This window comes from Rhinolophus sinicus, chromosome 3 (assembly GCF_057876585.1).
Source record: "Rhinolophus sinicus isolate RSI-liver-muscle chromosome 3, RSI-T2T, whole genome shotgun sequence".
NCBI lineage: Eukaryota > Metazoa > Chordata > Mammalia > Chiroptera > Rhinolophidae > Rhinolophus > Rhinolophus sinicus.
In genome coordinates, this window is record NC_142503.1 from 27,934,602 (window position 1) to 27,958,235 (window position 23,634).

General features: G+C 37.1%; 1 protein-coding gene across 3 annotated transcripts; it reads left to right on the forward strand.

Annotated features, from left to right (window-relative positions):
- The first annotated feature begins 446 nt into the window (after positions 1 to 446).
- RIMOC1 (RAB7A interacting MON1-CCZ1 complex subunit 1) lies at positions 447 to 14,637 on the forward strand. Of its 3 annotated transcripts, XM_019748542.3 has the most exons (7): positions 650 to 962; positions 3,954 to 4,060; positions 5,020 to 5,070; positions 6,408 to 6,551; positions 7,718 to 7,849; positions 8,750 to 8,864; positions 13,842 to 14,637. In XM_019748542.3, the coding sequence occupies exons 1-7, from the start codon at positions 863 to 865 to the stop codon at positions 14,123 to 14,125; spliced, it is 933 nt and encodes a 310-aa protein (XP_019604101.2). In that variant the 5' UTR covers positions 650 to 862; the 3' UTR covers positions 14,126 to 14,637. The 3 variants fall into 3 exon arrangements, with proteins under 3 accessions (XP_074185066.2, XP_019604101.2, XP_019604102.2); XM_019748543.3 differs by lacking the exon at positions 5,020 to 5,070 and having other exon boundaries at positions 659 to 962; XM_074328965.2 differs by lacking the exons at positions 7,718 to 7,849; positions 8,750 to 8,864; positions 13,842 to 14,637 and adding an exon at positions 6,903 to 7,180 and having other exon boundaries at positions 447 to 962.
- Positions 14,638 to 23,634: the final 8,997 nt, after the last annotated feature.

Genomic DNA, 23,634 nt, shown 5'->3' on the forward strand with positions numbered 1-23,634 from the left:
ATGGAAGTTGGACTCCTTGACTAAGTGCTTTGAAACTCACACAGTTGAGAGGATGAAGTTTACACACAATGAGCGCTTTAAGGAAGGGTCTTGAGATGTATTACAAAAAATTTTGTAAATGCAATATTTTGGTATTATTGGACACGAGATGGTTCAAGTACGTCAAATGTGAGCCAGCCAAAGTAGATCAGAAATAAAATATACGCAGCTGCTAAAATTAAGATTTAGTAAGGCGACACTCGACCACGTGGACTGGGAACGCCTACTAGTGTTTGGAGGTCCCCACTCATATGCCCAATTACCTCTCGGCGACTTGGGTCAGCTACATGGGGCCCGCCAGACTTTCCATTTCTGACCAGGAAATTATAATTAGGCAACGTCCTCACTACAAGACCAAAACCAACAGTCCTTTTTCCGGGCCTGTCTGACGGCTCTAAAGACTACCGCTGCAGCGCAGGATAGAGCACGAGCAAGGTACTGCGTACCACCCGTCCACCACGCAGCTGCGGCCAACTTTTCTCTTCCCAGCACACCGCGGAGAGTGCTGACTTCCCATTGGATCAGCATGAGGACATGGATGGCTCCCGATTGGTTGAAAGCAGGGGCGGGAGAAAGGCGTGCCCTGACGTCACACCCATCCCTAAAGTATCCTTGTTGCTCAGGATTATGGGAGGGAGGGGAAGTTCCAGAAGAAGAAAATAACCCGGAACGACCTTTGCGAGCCAGGGCCTGCCCTTCTCCGAAGCTGGGGTCCTTGTCCACCAACCAAACGAGCTCCGCCCCACACCCCGCCCTCACCGGGCATCAGGTGACCACGGACCCGCGCGGTCACGTGGTTGGGGCGCGCCCGCTTATTGTGGCTATGGCGGCCTCAGGCTCTAGTGTTGTGAGCCGAGTGGAGGAACTCGGGGACCTAGCTCAGGCCCACATACAGCAACTTAGCGAAGCCGCCGGTGAAGACGGTGAGGGAGCCGGGGAGAGGGAGGCGGGAGGGCGGACAGTGGCTCAGAGCTGGTGCTCTACAGCCGAGGGGACTTGAGGCTGCGGCCTGCGGGTCGTGTGTATCCCGTGCCAGAACTACCGAAGGTGCTGCGCTTCTGACTAGCTGCACGGTCAGTTGTCCACCCCGAAGAACTCACATTGCCTTAAACCAAGGCGTTTGCGCTGAAACCTCGTTTTTCATAACCGATGAAAACCGCATATATCTCAAGTCAAATCGGTGCTGCTTGCCGGTAGCGATTGAGAAAAGGGCAAAATCCTGATAAGAGTACACAGGAAAGCTTAAATGAGTGGTGAAAGCTGAGTGATAGCACGCAAATAAGTAATGGTTGTTTGATGTGCAATAAAGATAGCTAGGAGAGTGTAACAGTTTCACTTTTTTATTTCTATTTTGTAAATTTCTCTCTTTACGTTTTGGATTCTAAACTCAACTGTAAACAGTATTCTACGGAAAAGATCTACATTGGTATAATTTAGACGATTCTTTCACATACATCACCTTAGTTCTCACAAGGGCTCTGTCAGGATAGAACGGCTCTTTGAAAGTGTCCAAGATGTTTCCTTACAAAAAACTGGCTCAGATAATTACCTCGACTTCTGATTTTAATTCTCTTTCATTATTTCCCAGCTGCCTGTAGGTTTTACATGATTTCTTTTTGAGTTTACTACCGATCGGTTGTAAAATTTTTGTGGACTGACTCATTGTCATCGGACTCGTAGGAAAATAGTAGCGGGACGTTTACCCCAGCGACTGAATGGTTGCTGAATTTATCGAACAAGGTCTATTATGAAATGCCTCTAGTTCTAGTGAAGATTATTTGCTAGAACCCACAGAACACTCAGAAGCTGTCTTTTTTGGTTTGTGGTAAGTGAATCCCAGGATTCACATGAATACTTCATAGGCAGTAGTAGCTATTACCTGAAAGTGTATCTAAGATACTTCTAAATAAGCTATTTAGTGACCTCCCCCTCACCCACTCCATTTGAACCAGTCTAAAGAGATCAAAGAATGGTTTTTATTCACTTATTGAACCCAAAAGTCATTCTCATTTTTCAATGGAAGAGTTATTTAATCTAGTCTAAAATGAAGACTGGACATAAAAGTCATGTGGTATATATACATGTTTGAAAGCTTTATAATTCTGAAAATTTACTAAAAATAATACTCGTCTATATTATGAGTTATTAGTATTATTTGTATAACTTTCTAAATTATATAAAGTTTAAGATGTGGTTGTATGTATTTGAATTGAACTTGGCCTTCTTTCCTCACACAACAAAAATAATATGCATTTAAAATCTGTCCAGTAATGTAACAACTATATATATTAGGTTATAGGGTTTGATAGTTCCTGCTGTCTTCTTCAAATTAGATCAGATACAGCCAGACATTATTCCATCTAAGAATTGCTCTCCTTTTCATTTCTCACAACATTTCATTGTTCATTGAGTTCTCAATGTACAAGCACAATATGTTTATTATATGGAAGTATGCCATGAGAGGAACTTTTTCCTCTCATTATGTAAGAACCACTTTTGTCTTGCCAGTCATTACTTTGGCTGAATGGTTCTAGTAAAAATACTGCATTTCATAAAAATTTTCTAAAATGTGAGCTATTATTACCCCCTCACCCACAGGAATTATGTCATGAATTCACGTGAGATACTCCTTCAGCAATGGTTTACTGAATTCAGTGCAAATCTTTACATTTAAAATAATCCTGCAAATTAAGTAGAAAATGTCAATGCAGTCTCTAAAGAAGCAAATAAGGCGTGCCATGTTCTACACAATTTCAGTTTACAGTAGAATCTTTTTTTTCTGGGTTGTATAGATGACACTTGCAGGCTGGGGAGAGATGGGAGGGCAGTGCTAAAGAAGTATCAATTCAGGTAAATAGTGGACCTTATAGTAATCAAAATCTGGTCTAGATAGGGCTTACGCCTCACTTGGGAAAACTTAAGGTCATATGATTGCCAACAGACATAACTTAAGTTGTCATGTGCTTTCACTCCAGCACTGAAGAGCTTATCTGTGTACATGCTGAGGCTGGACCAGATGAGCCCGCACCAAGTGCTACGTTTTCTGTCCATTGGCCAGTGAGGAGGAAAGGATATATATTTCAGGAGGGAAGCTTAGAGGGGCAAACGCAGGGACGTTTGTGTCTTTATGATGGGCATATCTAAATTGGATTACACGAGGTAATGCAGAAGGGTGGATAGCACCTTGGTGTGGACACTTTGTAGTCCCTTAGGGAGGGAAAATTCGTAAGAAAAGGTACAATCATAGAAGCAAGGGGAACATGATGTAGAAGAAAGGGAAGAAATCGGGACAATGTTGGGGGGGCCATATCAGAAGTATTTAATTCTAGTTCTTCCAGGATTTGAAGGGATTTGTTCCATATCTGGGTTTTTTAAATAATATACACATGTGTTATGTAATTTTAATTGTAATTGCTATTACATACATAAATACATAAACAACTATGTTAAAGTTTTAGTTGCTCAGAGTGCTGATGTTTTATGAGACATTTGAATTAAATCAATAATATTTTTTTGGAAAATACATTTATGAAATGGTAAGTTTTTAATGGAAGCACTTTCTGTAGGTTTATGTATATCATTTGTACTATTGCAGTAAAAGTTTTAAATTTAATATTTAAACATTTTGAGTGTATCAACATCATAAAAGAAGCAATATGAAAATACAGACTGCATTTAAGAAATGGCAACAGTGAAAGTTTTTAGTCTATCTTTCCAGGATAAATTTCCATGGTAAATTAGCTTAATAGGGATTAAGCATGATGATATCCCTTTGTTTTACATAAGATATTATGATCATGCTTCCTGTCCAATACCACAACATAATTTCACTTAATCATTTGAGATCCATAACTTTTTTTGTTTGGATAACACTCCGAAACTATGTGAAGTAATCATGTTTTTATCTCTTCCAGATCACTTTTTAATTCGGGCCTCTGCAGCTCTAGAAAAATTGAAACTCTTGTGTGGAGAAGACAAAGAATGTTCAAGACCATCAAATCTACTAGAACTGTACACACAGGTATTGAAACAGATGTGGTTTCAGACATGTTATGGGTGCAGATTGCTTATTTAAACGATTGATTCCAAAATTTAGGTGTAATGAAATTAGTTTATTCTCTATTTAAAGTGTTTAATTTTGTTCAAAAAACTGTATGTATAAAACATATAGACTTGAAACATTGATCCAATATGCAAACAAGATTTATGAGATGTGGGCCGGGCGGTGGCTCAGGTGGTTAGAGCTCCATGCTCCTAATTCCGAAGGCTGCCGGTTCGATTCCCATATGGGCCAGTGGGCTCTGAACCACAAGGTTGCCAGTTCGATTCCTTGAGTCCCGCAAGGGATGGTGGGCTCCGCCCCCTGCAACTAAGATTGAACACAGGCATGTTGAGCTGAGCTGCCGCTGAGCTCCCAGATGGCTCAGTTGGTTGGAGCGTGTCCTCTCAACCACAAGGTTGCCAGTTCGACTCCCGCAAGGGATGGTGGGCTGCACCCCCTGCAACTAGCAACGGCAACTGGACCTGGAGGTGAGCTGCGCCCTCCACAACTAAGATTGAAAGGACAACTTGAAGCTGAACAGCACCCTCCACAACTAAGATTGAAAGGACAACAACTTGACTTGGAAAAAAGTCCTGGAAGCACACACTGTTCCCCCAATAAAGTACTGTTAACAAAAAAAAAAAAAAAAAAAAAGGTTTTTGAGATGTGTTGATAAGAAGAGTCAGGAAAAAAATCTTGCACATAACAAACTTGCTTCCCTTTATAGATACTGAAGCAAAACAGGAATGTATGGAATTTCCAAGTTCTTACAAGGTATTCACAGGGAATGGAGGACTTTATAAGGGCCCCAGTTATTTTTTTTCCCCCTGAAACTCACCTTTCCTTAGGATTCTCAACATGACTCCCCCTGTTATTGTCATGAACATCTATAATATTGTTCTGTTCCCTTTTTTTCTTTTACTTTGCTCTCAAATCAGGCCTCTGTATGGACAAGACCTGTTTTCTTGGTTTTCTCAAATACTGCTGAGGCAAGTTGACATTAAACATAATTTCATTATAGTAATTAACAATCATATAGCAGTTTATAGCTGATAGAGTGCTTCATATGCCTTTACTTGATCACTAAGGAATACTAAAGATGACATGGTTATAGAAAGTAAAGTAAACTCAGTTAAGCTTCCAGAGTGCACATTTATAGCACTTCAATGCCTGGCACTGTGCTTTCTGTTAGGAGGTACATAAAGATGGTTTCTGCCTTCAAACGTCATGGTTGAATGAGTCTATAAGAACTACTCACAAACTCCAAAGAGCTGTTATAATTTGGCAGAACTTTGCTGGCTTTCTTTTCTTTTAAAAAGCTCCCTGCTTGTCTCTTTTCTTCCACATAGGAGAGTTCTAAACACTCTATTGCCAGGAATAAGGCAAAAGACCTAGAGATGCAAATTTACATTCCCCAGACCCCTTTGGAACCTACTTATGATTCTGGTCAACAGGTCATTCTCTGTGGGACGCCCTTCCTGGCTTAAGCTTTGCTTACACACAAAAACACTTATCACTTCAGCAGTGTGTGTGCTAGGTAACATTCCAAGTGCTTTACATATGTTAATTCAGTTTATCCTCAGAGCAAGGAACTTTGAAAGTCATTTAGTCCAATTTCTTTATTCTACCATGAAGAAATTGAGGCTCAAAAACGTAAAATCGACTTCTCCTTTGATTAGTAAGGTGGTTAGTGGTAGTACTAATACTAGAACATAGTTTCGTTGGACTTACTCCAATAGATTTTAAAAAGGTTTGGGGAGTTTTAAGGTGCTTAAACAGAGTGTCTCGTATTTAAAAATGCTGAGGACTTAGTGTTTGAATTGCATAATGTTAGTAATATGCTTGCTGCCTTTATTGAGTGGTAGGATACATATCCCCCAAATGCTGAATCTATATTTAGGAAAACAATTCCTTTAAAGATTCAACTTACAAAACTAGTGGTAGTGACCTTAACTTTATATACATCAGCCATTTAGAAAATGTTCAGTGTGTGTGCGTGTGTGTACCGTGTGTGTATAACATAATATACTTTTCATAATTAATATTGTATATGTTTACCTTATCTTAATTAAAACATAAATCACCATTTTATTTATTGAGGGAAGGAAGAGTCTAATTTAGTATTTTAGTAAAATAGCTATGAAGTTTTCCACAGAGTCCATCTAAGATTGTTTACAGCTAGACATTTTGGTTACTTTTCAAATTTAAATACTGTGCTAGAAAACTTAAATGTCTACTAAAGCATCTATATATGTAAGGTTAAACTATAAGAGTTATTCATTCAGGTTTAAGTCATTTAAAGATAATTGTTTTCTTTTGTAATCAGGCTATTTTGGACATGACATATTTTGAGGAGAACAAACTAGTAGATGAAGATTTTCCTGAAGATTCTTCAGAGAAAGTAAAAGAGCTGATCGGTTTTCTTTCTGAACCAGAAATTTTAGTTAAAGAAAATAATATACATCCAAAAGTAAGTTTTACACTCATGAATTATGATGGAATGCTGCTAATTCTTGCTATATGTCCTGCTCTGTAGAGTCTGTATTTTTTCTTGAATGTGTCTTTGTCTCTGTTTTAAATTAAGATGGAAGGAGGGATATATGAGAGTTTAACACTTCAGACCAACGTCATAACTAAAGTATTGTATTTTACTAAATATGTGTCAGAACATTTGCACGATGGAATTGTATTGTAATTACAGTGCCTGACAATTTTCTAAACACAGATATTTTCTATTTCTGTTCCCTTTACTTTTGCAGATGTGATATTTTCTTGAAGGTCCCCAGTAGCCTAATTACCACATACCTTGTTCTTTTTACAGTCCTCATCCTCCTGGACTTTTGCTGCCTTTCTCCCCATTGATCAACCTATCCCTCCAAGGCATTGCATGCTCCTCCTCTTCATCTTGAGAAGCCTTGCTCTTACTCTTTCTGTAACAGCTCCCATTTCTCCCATTCTGGAAATATAGACACGCCTATGGATGTTTCCTTAGTCTTCTGATGGTTGTTTCTGTCTTTGCTTTACAATCTGTTCACATGCTTTTTACTGCCATCGCTATTTAGATGATTCCAAGATTTTTGTCTCAAGCTGTGGCTATGCTTTCAAGCAAATAATTTCTCATCTCTAACTGCCTGCTGCTTATCTTCTACTAGATATCTTTTGTGCTCTTTGCATTTATGAGGGGATGCTAACTGTGGAAACAAATAATCCCAAATTTTAAATGACTCAGCAATAAAAGTTTAATTTATTAAAACTGCTTTTGTGTATATCTTTTTACTTATTCTAGCAATAATAGAAATAGGTAAGATCTTGTTTTAAATAACAGTATTTCTGAAAAGTTATCTTTTTAATCAGATTATGGAATACTTATATTTCAGATATGTTAGAATTTGCTACTAAACACTTAAACAATGTTTTCTAAAAAGTATTTGTAAATGGGAGTAGTTATTTTAATTTCCATGTAGCAATAGATTTCTGTATTTCTAATTGTTTCAAAGTAAGGCATTCCTGTGTAAATAGCTAAACGAAGGGCAAATTTTGTGTGAGTGTTTTTGATTGCTCAGTATTTTGAAATTTAACTTTGATTTTTATAAACATCAAGTTTCTCTTCTTAGCTGTGTCTTTGTTGTATTTTAGCACTGCGAATTGCTTGGGGATGAACTCCTGGAATGTCTTTCTTGGCGACGAGGAGCCCTACTTTATATGTATTGTCATTCTCTGACCAAAAGGAGAGAGTGGCTTACAAGAAAATCTGGTTTGCTTAAAGAGGTAAAAAGGCATTCCTCATATATTTTTGATTGTTGATAGTTATAGGTTTCAATAAGCTGTCTTTGGTTAATATTAAGAGTAATGGAATCAAAGGGCCTGGGTTTGTATTCCATGTTTTTTACTTACTAGCTGTGTAATTAAACAAATTGGAATTGTGAAGCTTAAATAAGATAACATGTGAAAGCCCTTTGTAAATTGGGAAGTTCTCCATGCTTTTTATAAGTTCAGGATTTTTATTTTTTAAAATATCAGCGTATATTAATTTTTAAGCATATTTTTTGGCCTAAATAAAATAAACTTGGTTGTGAGCCTGTTTCTTTTAGCAGATTACTCCTAAAGAACTCACATGACACTGTTCCTAGAAAATTGTGGCTCTCTAATTTAGTCTGACTCCTCAGATCAAATCAGTAAATCTCAAGACCCTGTCTAGTATTTTATCACTAAGGATTCTTAGGTTTATTTTACATGTGGTTTATCTGGGCCAGGAAGTGATATATCACACTTTTAGATGTAAAACTTTGATCATATTACTTCTAAATTATAAGTACATGCATATTTTTAATAAATTGTTTTTGAATATACCTTGATTATCCTTATCCTTTCCCTCTGATAAAATTTTTGACAAGGATATTACTGAATCATGTGTTCTTGGTTGTTTTGTTTTTCTTTCATACTGTTAGTAATTAGAGCATTTAGAGGGTTACACTTTATAATATATATTGTAAAAGTTTTGGGGTGGTGGATTCTTAAATATTAATCGAAATGTAATAGCCATAAGATACATCTATATATTATCCCATTTTCTCTTGAGTAATAAACGATGGGGGGAAAATTAACATTTGAAGTTTCTATAGCTCTGTGTATAATGCTTTGAATTCTTTGGCTTTGACTTTCATTTAGTACCTTGTTGATGGAATCAGTTACTTGCTACAGATGCTAAATTATCGGTGTCCTATCCAATTAAATGAAGGAGTTTCTTTCCAAGACCTAGACACAGCTAAGTTACTGAGTGAAGGTAATATTTTTGTTTTTAAAGCTTTTTAAAATTTTCAGAAGTTTATTATATTTCACTCTGATTTAATTTCAAGTTACATTGTACACAAAACTACTAAAACAGCTTTTAAAGATTCAAAGATCTTCTCGTGTAATATAGAAAAATACTGCTAAACTCTGTTTTGTAATTTTGGGAGAGTTATATATCATGTTACTTTTACTTATTTTGCATCCCCACATAACCCCAATCAGGTACTAGGTTCCACTACTACTTGTAACAGAAACTGGAAGTAAGTTTTGAACAAGATAGAACTTTATTGCTCTTTCACATTAAAAAGGTCCAAAGCTGGTTATTTTGGCTCCATGGTGTCATCAGGTGCCTATCGTTTTCTTCCATCGTCTTTAGAACAAGAGCCCTTCAGCTTCCGAGGGAGGTTCTTTATATGGAATACCATGTGAACAGTACTTCCCAGAGTTGTGCAACAGCCATCCCTATGGGGACATTGCTACCATTCTCAGTATCCCTTGATGCTCCCACTCCTTCCATCTCACCTATGTTTCAGTCTGTAGGAATGGCAAAGGATGTTTCTTTCACCCAAGTCTGCTCCTTTGGAGCAACTTCCTCAGAAGTTTCTTATAATACATATAGCACTTCCACCTACATTTCACTGGCCAGAATTTAATCACATGGATTCATGTAGCTACAAGGGAACCTGGAGTGTATAGTCTTTTACATGATACATTGTCATCCCAAATAAATAGTCTCTTTACTAAAAAAAAGAAGAAAGAAAAAAAGGTGGGGGGGGGATGAGAATGAATATTGGGTGGCAACTGTTAGTTTCTGCCACAAACAATGTGCGCTTAAAAATGTTAAGAACTGGATATAGAGCATCATCTGGGTTTTAGACTGAAGTGCAGGAAGGAAGAACCGCTTGTTTTTACCATCTCTTTTTACAAATGGAGGAACTGAGGTCTTGATAAACCAGATGAACTGTTCAAGGTAACATAGCTGACAAATGATGTACGTGATCATGTGTGTAATCTCTTTTATACTTCATCTGAAATGTTGATGGATAAAAATAAAATATCGGGAAAAGAAGAAAGTTTTTTTACAGAAAATTCTCTATTTTAATAATATGCTAAGTATGTTTTAATTATTCTTCCTCTGTTAGCTCCTGTAGGCTTTTCTATTCAAAAATATCGCATAGAAAAAAAAGCATGATTTAAGTGTTATTAACATATAGTCATATACGTGGTGTCTAAAAATTGTTACTTTCAGTTAATTCAGGCAAATAGTGTGTCCTAATAAAAAAGCTTATTGTGAATGCAAAGTGCTCCTTCAGTAGGCATGACATTTTGACAAACATGGGGTGTTTTGATTTATTGATGGAAGTATTCCGTATAACTAGTAAACTGATTAACTGCATTGAAAATGGCCTTTCTAAAATCTCTTTACCCACCCACATGGATTGATTTAAAAGAAAAAGCAGGAGTGGGCATTAAAGCCTACTTAGAACCAAAGGAAGTGGCACAGATCACCAATTTCCCTTTCCCATCTCTAGTCATAAAGTAAGATGCTCTCAAGCCCTGAGACTTTTTCTTCAAAATGCATGGGATACTGGTGTGTTCTCTTAGATCGTAATTTGATTGCACTAGCCCCTAGCTTCTATTGCTTCTACAAGGGAACCAAAAGGGATAAATGAGGTCCCTTTTTTCCAGAAAAAAGAAAACAATATTGGTTCCACAGCAGCTTTACCATAGTACTTAGCCCGCTTTTGCTGTTGTCGTCTTGGTCACATCTAAAACAGTTTTCTCTTCTGTAATTCATCTCTGTCAAGACAATTAGCAGCCAAGAAGCCTACTTTTGATAGGCTGAATTACCTCTAAGACCCTGTCGGAGATGTCTAATTATGTTTTCATTTCTTTTGTTAGCCAATATAAAACATAATTCTGAAGAATCCTCAGTACTCATTAGGGAAGAAAATTCTGTAGGAGTCATCAAAGTATTTTTGGGGCCAGCTCTTAATGATAGTTTATCTAATTTTACATAAAACTCCAAACAGTGTATACTTGGTGAGATTTTTTTTTTTCGTTTTCCATGGTAAGATAATCATATTGTCCCTTGAACACTGCCTGTATGTCATTAAATTTTCAGCTTTTAAAAATTACCAAGCAATGTGTTCAGTAAACCTCTTTACCTCTCTCTAAGCCTCATTCCTCTGTGGGCTTTTATAAAAATAGCCGTGTCAGAATAACTCTGGAGTTAAATAGGTTAAATCAAAATACTATTGAGCTTTGCACACCCTTGGTTTATGCCCTTTTTATACCACTGAGGACCACCCCTTTCCAGCTGCCCTTCGGCCGATTGCTTAACCCAGAAACTGGAATTCAGATCCTGTAAAGGAACAGCTAGCTCTAAAGTGGCAGCACTGATTGCCTGCGTAGCTGATTAAAAATGCAGATTTCTGTGTACAAGCTGCAGGTTCTGATTCAATATATGGAATATAGGAATCTATTTTTAATAAGCTCATAATTATGCAGCCAGATATAGACCTCAGAATTTCTAGGGGATGCCAGTGTGGTGGCCACTTTTTTTCTGTGCAAGTTATCTTTCTGCCCTCACTCCCTTCTTGGGTTACTCTCCCTCACTCTCCCTGCATCCCCCACTATGACATGTGTATTCACCAAGGACATGCACAATGTAAAGTGAAGTATTTTATCGAAAACCATGCTGAGCATTAACAGAAAAAATAAAATAGCAAGGAAAATTTGCAGCCAGGAAAATTGGCAAAGACTATAGCTACAGAGTAGTAGATTCCTTGAGGGATAGAGAGCGAGAAAGTGCCTAATTTTCATGTTGTTCATCCTTTTAATGCAGGATATTTTAATGCAGTAGCTTAGTGTAGGCTATGGACCAGCAGCATCAGCATCACCCTAGGTCCCAGGACTTTGGTAAAAATTCAAGTTCATACCTAAATCTGAAATTCTGGAGGTGGGGTCCCAGCAATTAGCATTTTAGCAGATCCTTCAGGTAATTCTAATGCAGGCTAACATATGAGAACCACATTTTATCATATAGCCATTCATTCTTTCTCTGGTTACATCTTCCCATAGGATATTTGGGTCCTTTATTCAGCAGTCACTCCTTGTTAAAATAATGAGGCTAATTTGGAGTTGGGCATAAATTGGATCTCAGCTCTCCCTTAGGCAACATTCTTACCCTTCCCAAGTAGCTTCACTTTTCAGGACATACTTCAGCTCCTCCTCCCAAGGGTCTAGTCTGCTTAAAAGTTCAACCTTCCCTCTATATCTTTCTTTCTACTCCCCTCCACCAATCTTTTTAGGAATAACTAGACAGGATGTAGGATCACAAAAAATAAAAAGGATATGCATTCAGTGAAATGCATCTAATACAAAATATAATTCTGTATAACATCTAATGCTGCATTCAGCTTTTGCTCTGAGGTCTATGATCTTTTAACTATAAAGGAATAAAACAAAAAGAAATGATTGTACGTAATATGCATTTTACTTATTAAGTGAATGTTCTCTTATACATAGGAAGCATAATTAATATAGTGTAGCCCATCTCATTTTCATGAATGCAAGCCTCAGATTCTGCTCTTAAATGATTATTTCTTTTATCAGTATAACAGTTTAATGAGTCAGCTCTTTTGCTAAACCTGTTTCTTCTCTTACTACTGCAGAGGATGCCAAAAAAATGTGTACATATTTTAAGAAAGGAAAAAAGCTGTATTAAAATTGTAATACTCAATATATACCGATAACAAAAGATAAATACAAGTCATATTTGATTTCTCAAATTACAAGAGGTGCTCCAAGTGGTTACCATTAGCATAATTTTAATACAGTTTTTTTTCCTTTCTTAAAAATGTATATACATATTTTTGGCCCCCTCTGTATTTATCAGCTGAACTTGAGGTGACGTAAAGAGGATAGCTGTGGGAACAAAATCTGAGGCAATAAAAAGCTTACAATAGATTCAAGATGATAGAAACTGCAACAGTTTGGGAAGGTGAATTTTTCTTCTATTTTTGTGTCTCTAGTATCATCAGTCATTTCTGATGAGCCATATTAGGTAAGCAACTGAGATTATGATGCTTATTTATTTGAGGTAAACTTTTCTAATCACACAAGTATCTGTATATTAGAATAAATCATTTTAGTGTATTTTAATGTGGCTGTAAGAAGTTAACTTTTTGGTATTTACATAATAGTCAATAATTTATGTCCAGATCTTTTTGATTCTTGGTCTGCTTGTCTTTCTACCAAATTAATATATATATTTTGTGTGCCTCCGATGTTTAATTATATAATTGTCTATTCCATAATAAGAATACATTAAATTTCTGATAAAAATCCTGCATGTATTCCCTTTTCCTGGGAACATAAAACTACTTAGATATAATTTAACATCTTTGACAATTTAGAAATACATGGCCTCTTAGGGTCATGTTTTTTAACATGATAATTTCTGTAGACTCTTGTAGAAATGTAGGAGTTCTTGGATACTTGACTGGAACTATAACATTGATCCTAGAGCACACCCTAAATTAAAAGTTGTGATCCTGATGGCCTTCAGGGAGACTCTGAGTACTCTGAAATTGTATGCAGAATTTGAGGTCTGTGTTCTAGGCGAGCTTCCATTGATTAGATTCTTCAGCAGGTCCTGAAGCTATCCCCAAAAGGTTAAGGGTACACTGACCTAAGTGATCTTTTAAAAAAATTATCTGATAATACTCTGTTTTGTTTTGGTTTTTTGGGGTGGTGGTGGTGGTGGTGGTGGTTGGGGGGTGAAGGGCAGTGAGCTTCCTTATAGGTAAAATAAAAATAGAAGTGCCCATTACATGAGGATTATCTTAGTGATATTTGGCCTTTTAAGTGTAGCTGTTAAATGAGTTGGGAAAATGATTAATGATATAAAAGGAATTTATTAGAGTTTTAAATTCTAATCTCTCAACCTAAATGACTTTCCCAGGAATATTTAGTGACATTCATTTGCTGGCTATGATGTACAGTGGAGAAATGTGTTACTGGGGATTGAAGCATTGTGCAGATCAACAGCCAGAAAATCATGAAGTGGATACTGGTGTTTCTGGAGCAAGCTACACTACACACAAAGAACCCTTGGATTTCCGAGAAGTAGGAGAAAAAATTTTGAAAAAGTATGTATCTGTGTGCGAAGGACCCCTGAAAGAACAAGAATGGAATACAACAAATGCAAAACAAATTTTAAACTTCTTTCAGCATCGCTCTAACTAGTAAGTTCATCTAGTCCTTATTGAACAGAAAAACAAAAGACCCATGAAATGGAAGAGTCCTAGAAAAGAAGACATGTTGACACTGAATTTAAGAGCGTCACACTACATAAAGATGTCCAGCATGGTTAACCGTTTTTAAATGCCCTCACCATCTTTCACTATATTCTTAAACCTGTGAAGGAACAATAATTTCTAAAATAGCATGTATGTTATTCTAACTCAGCCTGAACTACAGATAACCCGTAACTAATACTGAGGATTCCAATTTAGCTTTCCAAAGGTTTTTTTTTCCTATTACTTCAGATTATTTTTTTTTTCATTGTGGTAAAATATACTTAAAGTTGACCATTTTAACTATTTTTAGATTATTTTTCAATCTCCCTGTCTTGAAGTTTGCTATGCTTCAAAGGTTAAAATCGAGTCATCTCACTGCTTTGGATATATGCTATGGCAAAATTATAAGTAATATTCAGATTCCATTTCCAGAATAAGATAATAAAAGACTTCACAAAAGAATTGTTTAATTATTTTACCATGTACTACAAATGGCATTTAAAATGTTTATTAGGCATTTTATAAAATTTTAAAAATGATTTTCCTATCTTGTTTTAAAGAATATCATGACCTATCAAATGCTTAATGAAGACAAAAACCAAGTTAGGTTAGTCCACCATTAGTCCACTGTTAGCTCATATGTCTTTAAGGCATACCTTTTCATATGTATCAAAATTTTAATACATATATATATATGTATATACATATATACTTATATAGTATATGTGTGTGTACACACACACACACACACGTATGTATTTTTTTTTGTCTTTAATAGTAGGGATGAGTGATAAAGGCCAGAGACCCTAACTGGCTATCTTGCTTACAGTCTTACTATCTACCTCAGCTCCTATTGTGATCTTGGAAAGATCTGTCTGATACCTTGCTGATATTCTTGACTTTTATGCCAGTGACTTCGTCACATTCCCGGAACTTACTCCCGTGACCACATCTTAAATATCACCATCCTCAGTTTCTCTTTCTGAAATCTTAAATTTTAATAACTGATAATTCTCATCTTCTTAGCTTTTTCCCTTCCTCATTTTTATTGATTTTTCTCTCCTTTATTCTGCTCTCTTTTGCTTCTTCACAGCCTTCTCTGCTTGACTGCTACTTTTTCTCCTAAACTATCAGCCCCTTTAAGATGTTCTTTCTTCCTTATCCAGCCTCAGCTTTATGAGGCACCGAATGAAGTGTTCTCTACACTCCCTTCAAATTCGTCTTCAGCCTAATTATTCTGCAAGCCCTCAAATTGAATTAATTCTATCATCCACCTTTTCTGGATGCTAAGTCCCATGTGAAGTACATGCAGTCCTTCAAAGTGGAATTGCTATAAGTATTTCGTCTTTAACTTTAGAGGAGCCCTCAATATAAACCTTTTGTTTCGTACCAGTGTTGCCCCTTTCTCTTTTCCACTATGGCTAATCCAAACCACTAACTTTCCTCATGACTTTCTTCAGGCCCTCTGTCCCCTCCCCTAACATATGGCCTTTGGTCCCGTCTTACAGAAAATCAAGACTGAGGAGTTCAATTCCTATTTACCCGCTTTGCCCTACGCATTTTCTCCTTTTTTTAGAGGAAAAGAGGTAGCCTGCTTACTCTTGAAGACCAATCTCCTCCACCTTTCCTCTCTGCCGTCTTACTCATTTCCCCAGGGGCTTCTCTCTTCCTACCGACCCTTTAGGTATCGATCTTCCCTAGAGTTTCTTTTTCTCTTCCTCCCCTTTTTCCTTCCTTCTTTCTCCTTTTCTTTTTACTTTAAGTACTCTTCTTATGTGATGCCATTCATAGACATGGCTGCTTCTACCACCTATAACGTTAGGCTGACTCCCAAACCTGTAACTTGAATCCCAGCTTCTCTCCTGTTCTCTAAACCTAATTCCTAACTGCCTATTAAATTATCTTCACCTCGACATCCCATAGTAATTTTAAATTCAGTATGTCCAAACCACTAGTCCCCTTCTTTCATCTAAAATTTTTTCCCTTTCACGTTTTCTCTTTCTTCGATCTTCCACAGAGCAGGACTAGGCAGAATGCTGTAACCTAGCTTCTGCCTACCTTCCCAGCCTCATCGCTGCAATTCATCCTGTGTGACCGTGTTCTAGTCTATTGTTCCTCAAACATTTAAAACCTAGGCTCCTTTTTGATAAGCATAAATATTCTGATAGAGCCTTTTGGGACAAGTAGAATCTCTCCCCCATCTCCTTGCTTATCCTTATACAGCTAAGAAGATTTTTATTTAACTTAGATTTTTAGCAAGTTTTACTATGAAAATATCTTATGCTTTCTAAGTATAAAGATTTGAATCATTTTTAATATGGTTTTTAGAACCATAGACTGCCTTTCCCCCCCTCCCCCGCACCCCCTAATTTGGAGCATCATGATCAAGTACTTCGAATCTTCTCCAATGTGCTGTGTGTTTTTTTTCCTCAATATCCTTAGAGACTGCATTCCTTCCACCTGGAATGCTTTGCCCTTCTGTGTGGCCAAGAGAATAACTACTTATCCTGTAGGACTCAGCTCAGCTCCACACAGCTTTTTTCAGCCCTTTCCAGTCAAAAGTAGATGCTCCTTTGCTTCTGCTCCCTTAGTCTTGCCCTCCCACGTTATCACAGCGATCACATTGCTTTATAGTTATTTTCCTTATAAGTTGGTGAATTCCATATTTTAAATTTTTTTCTTTATACATAATGCTTAATGAATGGGAGGACATTAGTAAAGGTTTTTTTTAATTAATAAGAGACATGACTCTAAATGCCGAACTCTGCATAAAAAGGTGGCTGCTACTAGATTCCAAACTGCCATGCCCTCTACACTAGTGGTAGACAAGGCAGATAGGGAAATTACTCCTCAGAGGAGTATTTAGATTTGGAACCTGAGAAGACGAGGACTTTCTCTTAGAAAGTTGGGAACTTCCATTTTGCCTTTATGACCGTTGTGAATCACTTGGGTCTCTCACTTGGGTCTCACAGCTGTACCACAGCTGTGAGGGTACTACTGGGTGCTTTTTGTACAACTTCCCCATTCTCTACACAATTGGAGAACACTTTGTAGGCCATAATAGTTATAATGCTTTTTACTCTGGTGTATTACAAAATAATGAACAACACGTTTTTGTATGTTTAAAGCCTATTAAGTAAATTCTGTTTCATTTAGAATGAAGTAACTTCAAGATACTAAATACTCCACATAAGAAAAGTACTATAATTCACTCAACAACAATTATTATGTGCCTACTGCATGCCGGGTTTTGTCCTAGGCACTGAGGATACATAGCTTTGTAAAACACCCTCTTTCAGAACTTGTATTCTAGTAGAGGAGGTTAACACATTTTTAGAATAAATGTATATAGCAATGTTAAGTGATGAGTGCTATGAAAGATAAAGTAGGGGAAGGGACTAGTGTGACCCTGGAGAGGAGTGCTATTTAGGATGGTTGGGAAAGCACCTACTTTAGCACTTGCCTTTTTAAATTCCCCCCATTTGGTTAAATGCCTTGCACATTCAGTACATTTATAAAGTTTCTCTTTCTTATGGAAGTTCTGATACTGAATTAAGGAGTGAGGCATCACGTAAGACCTTGTCATTTTTATTACATTAAGGGGTTTCTCTCCAGTATGGGATTTACTAATAGGTGAGTGAGAACCTAAAGGCCTTGATGGATTTATTACGTTACACTCGGGGTTTCTTTCCCTTTTCAGTTCTCTAGTATTTACTAAAAGTTAAAATCTGTTAATGGATTTTTCATAATCCTTAAATTTGTATTGTTCTTTCCCAGTATGAATTTTCAGATGTCAACTAGGCTCTGAGGTTTAACTGGCCTGTCCCCTTTGCTTCATTTATAGGGTTTCTAGCTACTGTGAGTTATTTGATGCTGATTAAGATGCAAATCATGACTAAAGACTTTCCCTTATTCCTTTGCATACAGAAGAGGGGGTGGGAAGTCCTGGCTAAATCCCACAATAAAGTTACATCCCTACCTTTACAACCCCACTGAATTCTCTGAAGCGCATTAAAGTGGGAGCTGTGTCTAAAGGTATTCTCAGATTCATTTTAATGGCATTTTTAAAACCCCACAGCTGGTTGACATGTTAGTTTTAGATTGCTTATCACTTCTCTCTCTCCAGCTTTCAGGGTTCCTTTTCTGGCTCCCATAAGGATACCCCATCTGCCACAGAATCCAGGATTCTGTAGTTCTTTAGTATCACTTTCTTGTATTTTTAACACAATATGAGATATCATGTTACGAAAGTATTACATTAAAATACATTTAATGTATCCACAATTAAAGTGTACATTATGTATTCATGCTGGTGTTTGTTGTTTGTTTTCCTAATTCTAGTCAAAATTTTATGGAGCATATAAATTAAAAAAAAACAAATACCATGTCCCCCTATTTATATCTTGTTCTTTGTTTTATATCTGGATGTTGTGTCAGAAAGAAAACTTTTATCATCTCAGTTTACTATTGATATCTGCATATTATTTCTTCTGGTCCTAATAACTTTCTGACAGGGTAGCATGGTGGTTAGGAATATGAGCTCTGGACCCTGAGGCCTGAGGCTAAATCCCAGCCCTGTCATTTCCTAGCTGTGTGGCTGTACATAAAATACTTAGCCTTTTTGTGCATTAATATTTTAACAAAGGAGTAATAATACTAGTGCCTACCTAACAGGTCATTGAAGAGTGCATTAATGTTCAAAGTACTTAGTTCAATGTCTAGCACGTGGTAAGAGATCAAAAGAGTTATTACTGTATTTTCCTTAATGTATAGTTCAGTGTATCAGCATAATTTGTTCATCATGCCGAAAACTATAATGCGAGCCAGAATAATATTGACAAACTCTTGCTCTGGCCGGTGAGCAGTCCCTCACTGCCCTGTCCCCAGTTCAAGTGGTGCTGGCCATTCTAAAAGGAAGCAGGTTTCAGAGAAGAAATCATGGGCTAGATAGGATTCTCAAATGTTTTGTTATACGTATGGCCAGAAGAAAACCTACATTTTCCAGAAAATTTTCAGGTCTAGTCTCCAATGTATATACCCTCTGCATGCCAACTTCTACATTTACCAATCAGCTGGATTGACTTTGCTTCTGGTACCTTTTGGTCTCACTCTTAACTCGCAAGTCAGATGTATTTATTGAAATATTACTCATCTAAATATAATATATACCTTATTTTAAAATAGATTAAGCCATAGTAAATCCACACGATTGAGTAGTATGTAGGTGTAAAAAGCAAAGAGGAGTATTCCTGTATAATTCTGTGGGGTGGTCTTATTAAGTGAAAAACAAGGTGGAGATGGTGTGTAGTACTGTTTAAAAAAAGAGAATGAATGTGTATGTATAACATTGTTGCTTATATTTTTTTGTTGTTGCTTATTTTTTAAAAAACACCCCCAGACTTTTAAAAAGTTACCTATGGTGGAATGGGAGGTGGGAGAGGAACCAGTTGGAGGGGACCAGGATGAAAGCTAGACTTCTCTGAATATACCTTGAATTTTGTACATTTTACTTTGGAACCATGTAGTATATTTTTATAAAGCGAAATTAATCAAAATTAAAGAAAAGCAACACCTAAAAATCCAAAGCAAAATGAAACTAATGAGGTGCTTTGTGTATCAAGTTGGTGGCTTAAATACATAGGAATGTTTCAGTTATCTTTAAAGCACGGTAATTTTTCTGGGCACCCCTAGGGAATATCCCCAAGGGCAAAAAGAGCTGGAAAGAAAACTCCTCAATAATTATATTGTTAATAACGATGCTAATGTACTTAGAAATGAGAATTTTCAGTGTGAGGGAAAAGGGACACTGATAAGAAATCAAGATAAGTAAATGTTCTGTAATTCTAAACTTGGGAAATAATAGTATGAACTCATATTTTCTCATATAAAGACCACTAAATAATGTCCAAATATAATTTCCTATTAAAATGAACCAGGGTTCCCCAGAGATAAAGCTGATTCTGGATCTTGGGCAAGGCAATCAAATGGTAGATAAGGGACCATTTTTCTTTAATTTAGCTAATAAGGGGAATTATAAAATTAGAATAGTAACATTTTGCAACTTGTAAACAAATAGTCATTGTTAATTGTTAAATCCTTGAGGGGAAAAGCTTACGGGAAATTAGATAATGAATGGATGAGGCTTTTGAAACCACTGATCAGTCTGAATATTAAGAATGACGAGCAGCTCCCAATCCAAGATATTTTACAAAACCAACCTAAATTTGATCAAGCCTGGGATAGAGGAATGTGTTAAAGACACCATTGGAATCACGAAGAAAGTCTGGAAAAGACTTGACAAATTGCAAGGGAAAAATAAAGGAGGGGGAGCCAATAGAATGAAAAAGTTTTAGGAATATGTCAACCAAATGCAACGTGGATCTTCTCTGGGTCATGATTCAAACAAACCAAATGTGAAAAACAAAATTCAAGGCTGATGGGGAAGTTAATCACTGACCTGATATTTGGTGATTTTAAAGAAAGTTGTTTAGGTTTGATAAATGACACAGTGCTTATGTTTCTTAAAAGTTACCTTATTTTTTAAAGACATACTGGGACGAAAAGATATGTGTGGGATTTGCTTAAAAATAATAATCCAGATTTGGGGATGTGTGTATTAGGTGGAGATAGTGATGGAGCAAGATTGACCAAGTTGCTAACTGTTGACTCTTTTCTAGTGGTTACTTGGGGTTTTATTATGCACTTTCCTATGTATAATCAAAATTTGCCATAATGAGAATTCTAACCCATTCATTTACAAATGCATTTCTTTGTAGGAGACCCAAGAATCATTTCACTACTTCATACTTGAACTGGTATTTTTTTCTTGTGCTAGTTCTTTTTTGCTCTTACAGAGGGAGGAGAAATGCCAAATGGTTAAATCATTTCATGGTTCTTTTTCTTCTCTGGATAGCCTCTCAGAACTAAGCGTGCAATTGCATTGGTTATTGGTTTCTGGCAGTAGCATGCGAGACAAATAATGAAACTTCAAATTCAGATCTCACAGAACTTCAGTTATTGGGCTTTACTGGATTTTGTTATTTCGCATTTAGATCCCCAGATATAACAGATATGGAGAGAAGTAGAGGTGAATATATATTATGTTAAATAGGTTATGTATGTATTTAAATATTTGTATATATACACACAATTTATGTATATGTTCCCTATAGCCTATCATGATCCTTAAGGATGTTAAGTTTATGGAGTCGCTGATCCAGTCTTATATTATGAAGACTATAAAAAATGGAATTAATTTTTAACCAGTGATTTGGGTTACATGTGAGAGAATATTTTGACAATTGAGATGATAAAACAATGGTGGACAGCAGTTGATTGGAAAATTTAGAATTTCCATATTTGAATTATCTTCACAAAGAATGGAAACTTACATGTCCTGGATATTGTAAGCAGTTACTGATTGACAATGAGCTGAAACCAGATGATGTTGCAGAGATTCTATGTAACTATTACTATGTCCATTTTTAGGACTGGAACTTTTAAAAACACTGTGTTATTTTTCTTATCGGATGGTATAACAGATAATGCTGTCTTGTTCTTTATTGAATAATCCTAAAGACTTTAAATTATATGCTATTTATAACATCAGATTGAAGTGTTCCTTTAAGGAGCAGAGATCTGGTTTTTGAACAGTGTTCTGGGATTAGAGTAAATGAGGTAATCTATTTGAAAATGACTGACACATAAGTATTTGTGTCCTTCCTACCAATAGAGACCATACCGTTTCAATATAATAGATAATGTGGGGTATGGTATAGTTTCTTAAAGCCCTTTTAAAGTAAGGCTAGATAGAGGGAGTAAAATGGACAAGTTTTAAGAGATAAAATCTCACTAGTGGGATTTCAACAATACCGTATCTAGTTTCTTATGCTACATACCGTGTTTCCCCGAAAATAAGACCTAGCCGGACAATCAGCTATAATGCGTCTTTTGGAGCAAAAATTAACGTAAGACCCGGTATTACATTATATTATACCCAGTCTTATATAAGACCCGGTCTTATACAAAAATAAGACCGGGTCTTATATTAATTTTTGCTCCAAAAGACGCAGTAGAGCTCATTGTCCAGCTAGGTCTTATTTTTGGGGAAACACCATAGCATATTTTGGTACCCTTTTATGAGATCACCAAAATGTCCTGGCATGGAATTAACCCCTGGTCATTCGCAAAAGGTGCAAGCATTCACTGACTATAAAGTGGGAGAGTAAAGAAAGGTTTTATTAAAGTTAGGGCAGAGAGAAATGCCCATGGCAGTGTCCAAAGATGACGGCTGCCTCAGGTAGTAAGGAGAGAAACACTGGAGGGGTGTGGGGTTGCCTGGGCAGAGCCCAGAGTCTGAGAGTGGACAGCTGCATCTAACTTCAGGTTAGCTTTTTCTTGTATAGGAAGGGCGGAGTTGGTTAGGCAAGTTGAGGACTGACATCCTTCTTGGGGTCTGGTTTGTTTGAAGATGATGTTATCTCCGGACTCTGGACTTGGACTCGGCCATGGAGGCCTGGGACTTTAATGCATCACAAGTAAAAACTGCAAGAAGTTGTAAATTTGATTCCAGTGTCTAGGTGCCTGAGGATTAAGAAATTGCTTTTTCCCAGGTTAGGATGTTGTTAATTAACGAGGTACGGGTTTACTTGAGAAAGGGAACAAACAGAGTTCTTCACTTAATCGGTGAGGGGAGAAACAAAGAAAACACGATTATCAGGATGAATCAAACTGCAAACAAACTAAGTCTAATTACAGGTGGCTAGATAGCAAGCTATGCGGTGAGTCACTGCAAACTAGCTAAGTCTAACTGCGTTATAGATTCCCTGAATTTCACACTTACAATACATATGTTCAGCAATTTTTAAAACGTACTTATTATTTTTATAAATATAGTGGAACTAGACTCATTTTGGCATAAGGTCCTTTACGGTGGAGCTTCCGATCGCCTTTTTGGTCTCAATTTTTGTTAATCCTCAAGAAAACAAATGGTAAATTGGAAAACAACCATTCAAAAAAACAAAGCAAAACCCCATACCTATTCTAGTATGGCTGTGCTGAGAAGTAATTGGTTATTATACCAATGATAATAAAAGGCCCATCTATTAAACACATAGGAGTTGAGTTGCCTAGGTCCAGGCAAAGTGGAAATGGGACCCAGACGGGGGAAATCTTGGGTGAAGAAACGACGTTATAAAGGAGCAAGAGACTTTTATAGCGAGGGGTGAAGTTAGGGTGGCAGAGGTTAAAGTCTGAAGTGAAGGGGCAGTGATCGCCGGCGAGAGCTTCCAGCGTGGATCGCAGCCACGCCCAGCTGCGCCACGGCTCCTTCGTTCCTTTCCGGGCTCTGGAGGCGGACCCGCTGGAAGAAGCTGACCAGCTGGAGAAGCGGGCGGCGGGCGGCGGGCGGCGGGCGGCGGGCGGCGGGCGGCGGGCGGCGGGCGGCGGGCGGCGGGC

Coding starts and splice junctions, on each gene's coding strand:
- RIMOC1 (XM_019748542.3), top strand. CDS start 863: ATGGCGGCCTCAGGCTCTAGTGTTGTGAGCCGAGTGGAGGAACTCGGG. Junction 963..3,953: donor CGAAGCCGCCGGTGAAGACG/GTGAGGGAGCCG, acceptor TATCTCTTCCAG/ATCACTTTTTAATTCGGGCC. Junction 7,850..8,749: donor AATCTGGTTTGCTTAAAGAG/GTAAAAAGGCAT, acceptor ACTTTCATTTAG/TACCTTGTTGATGGAATCAG.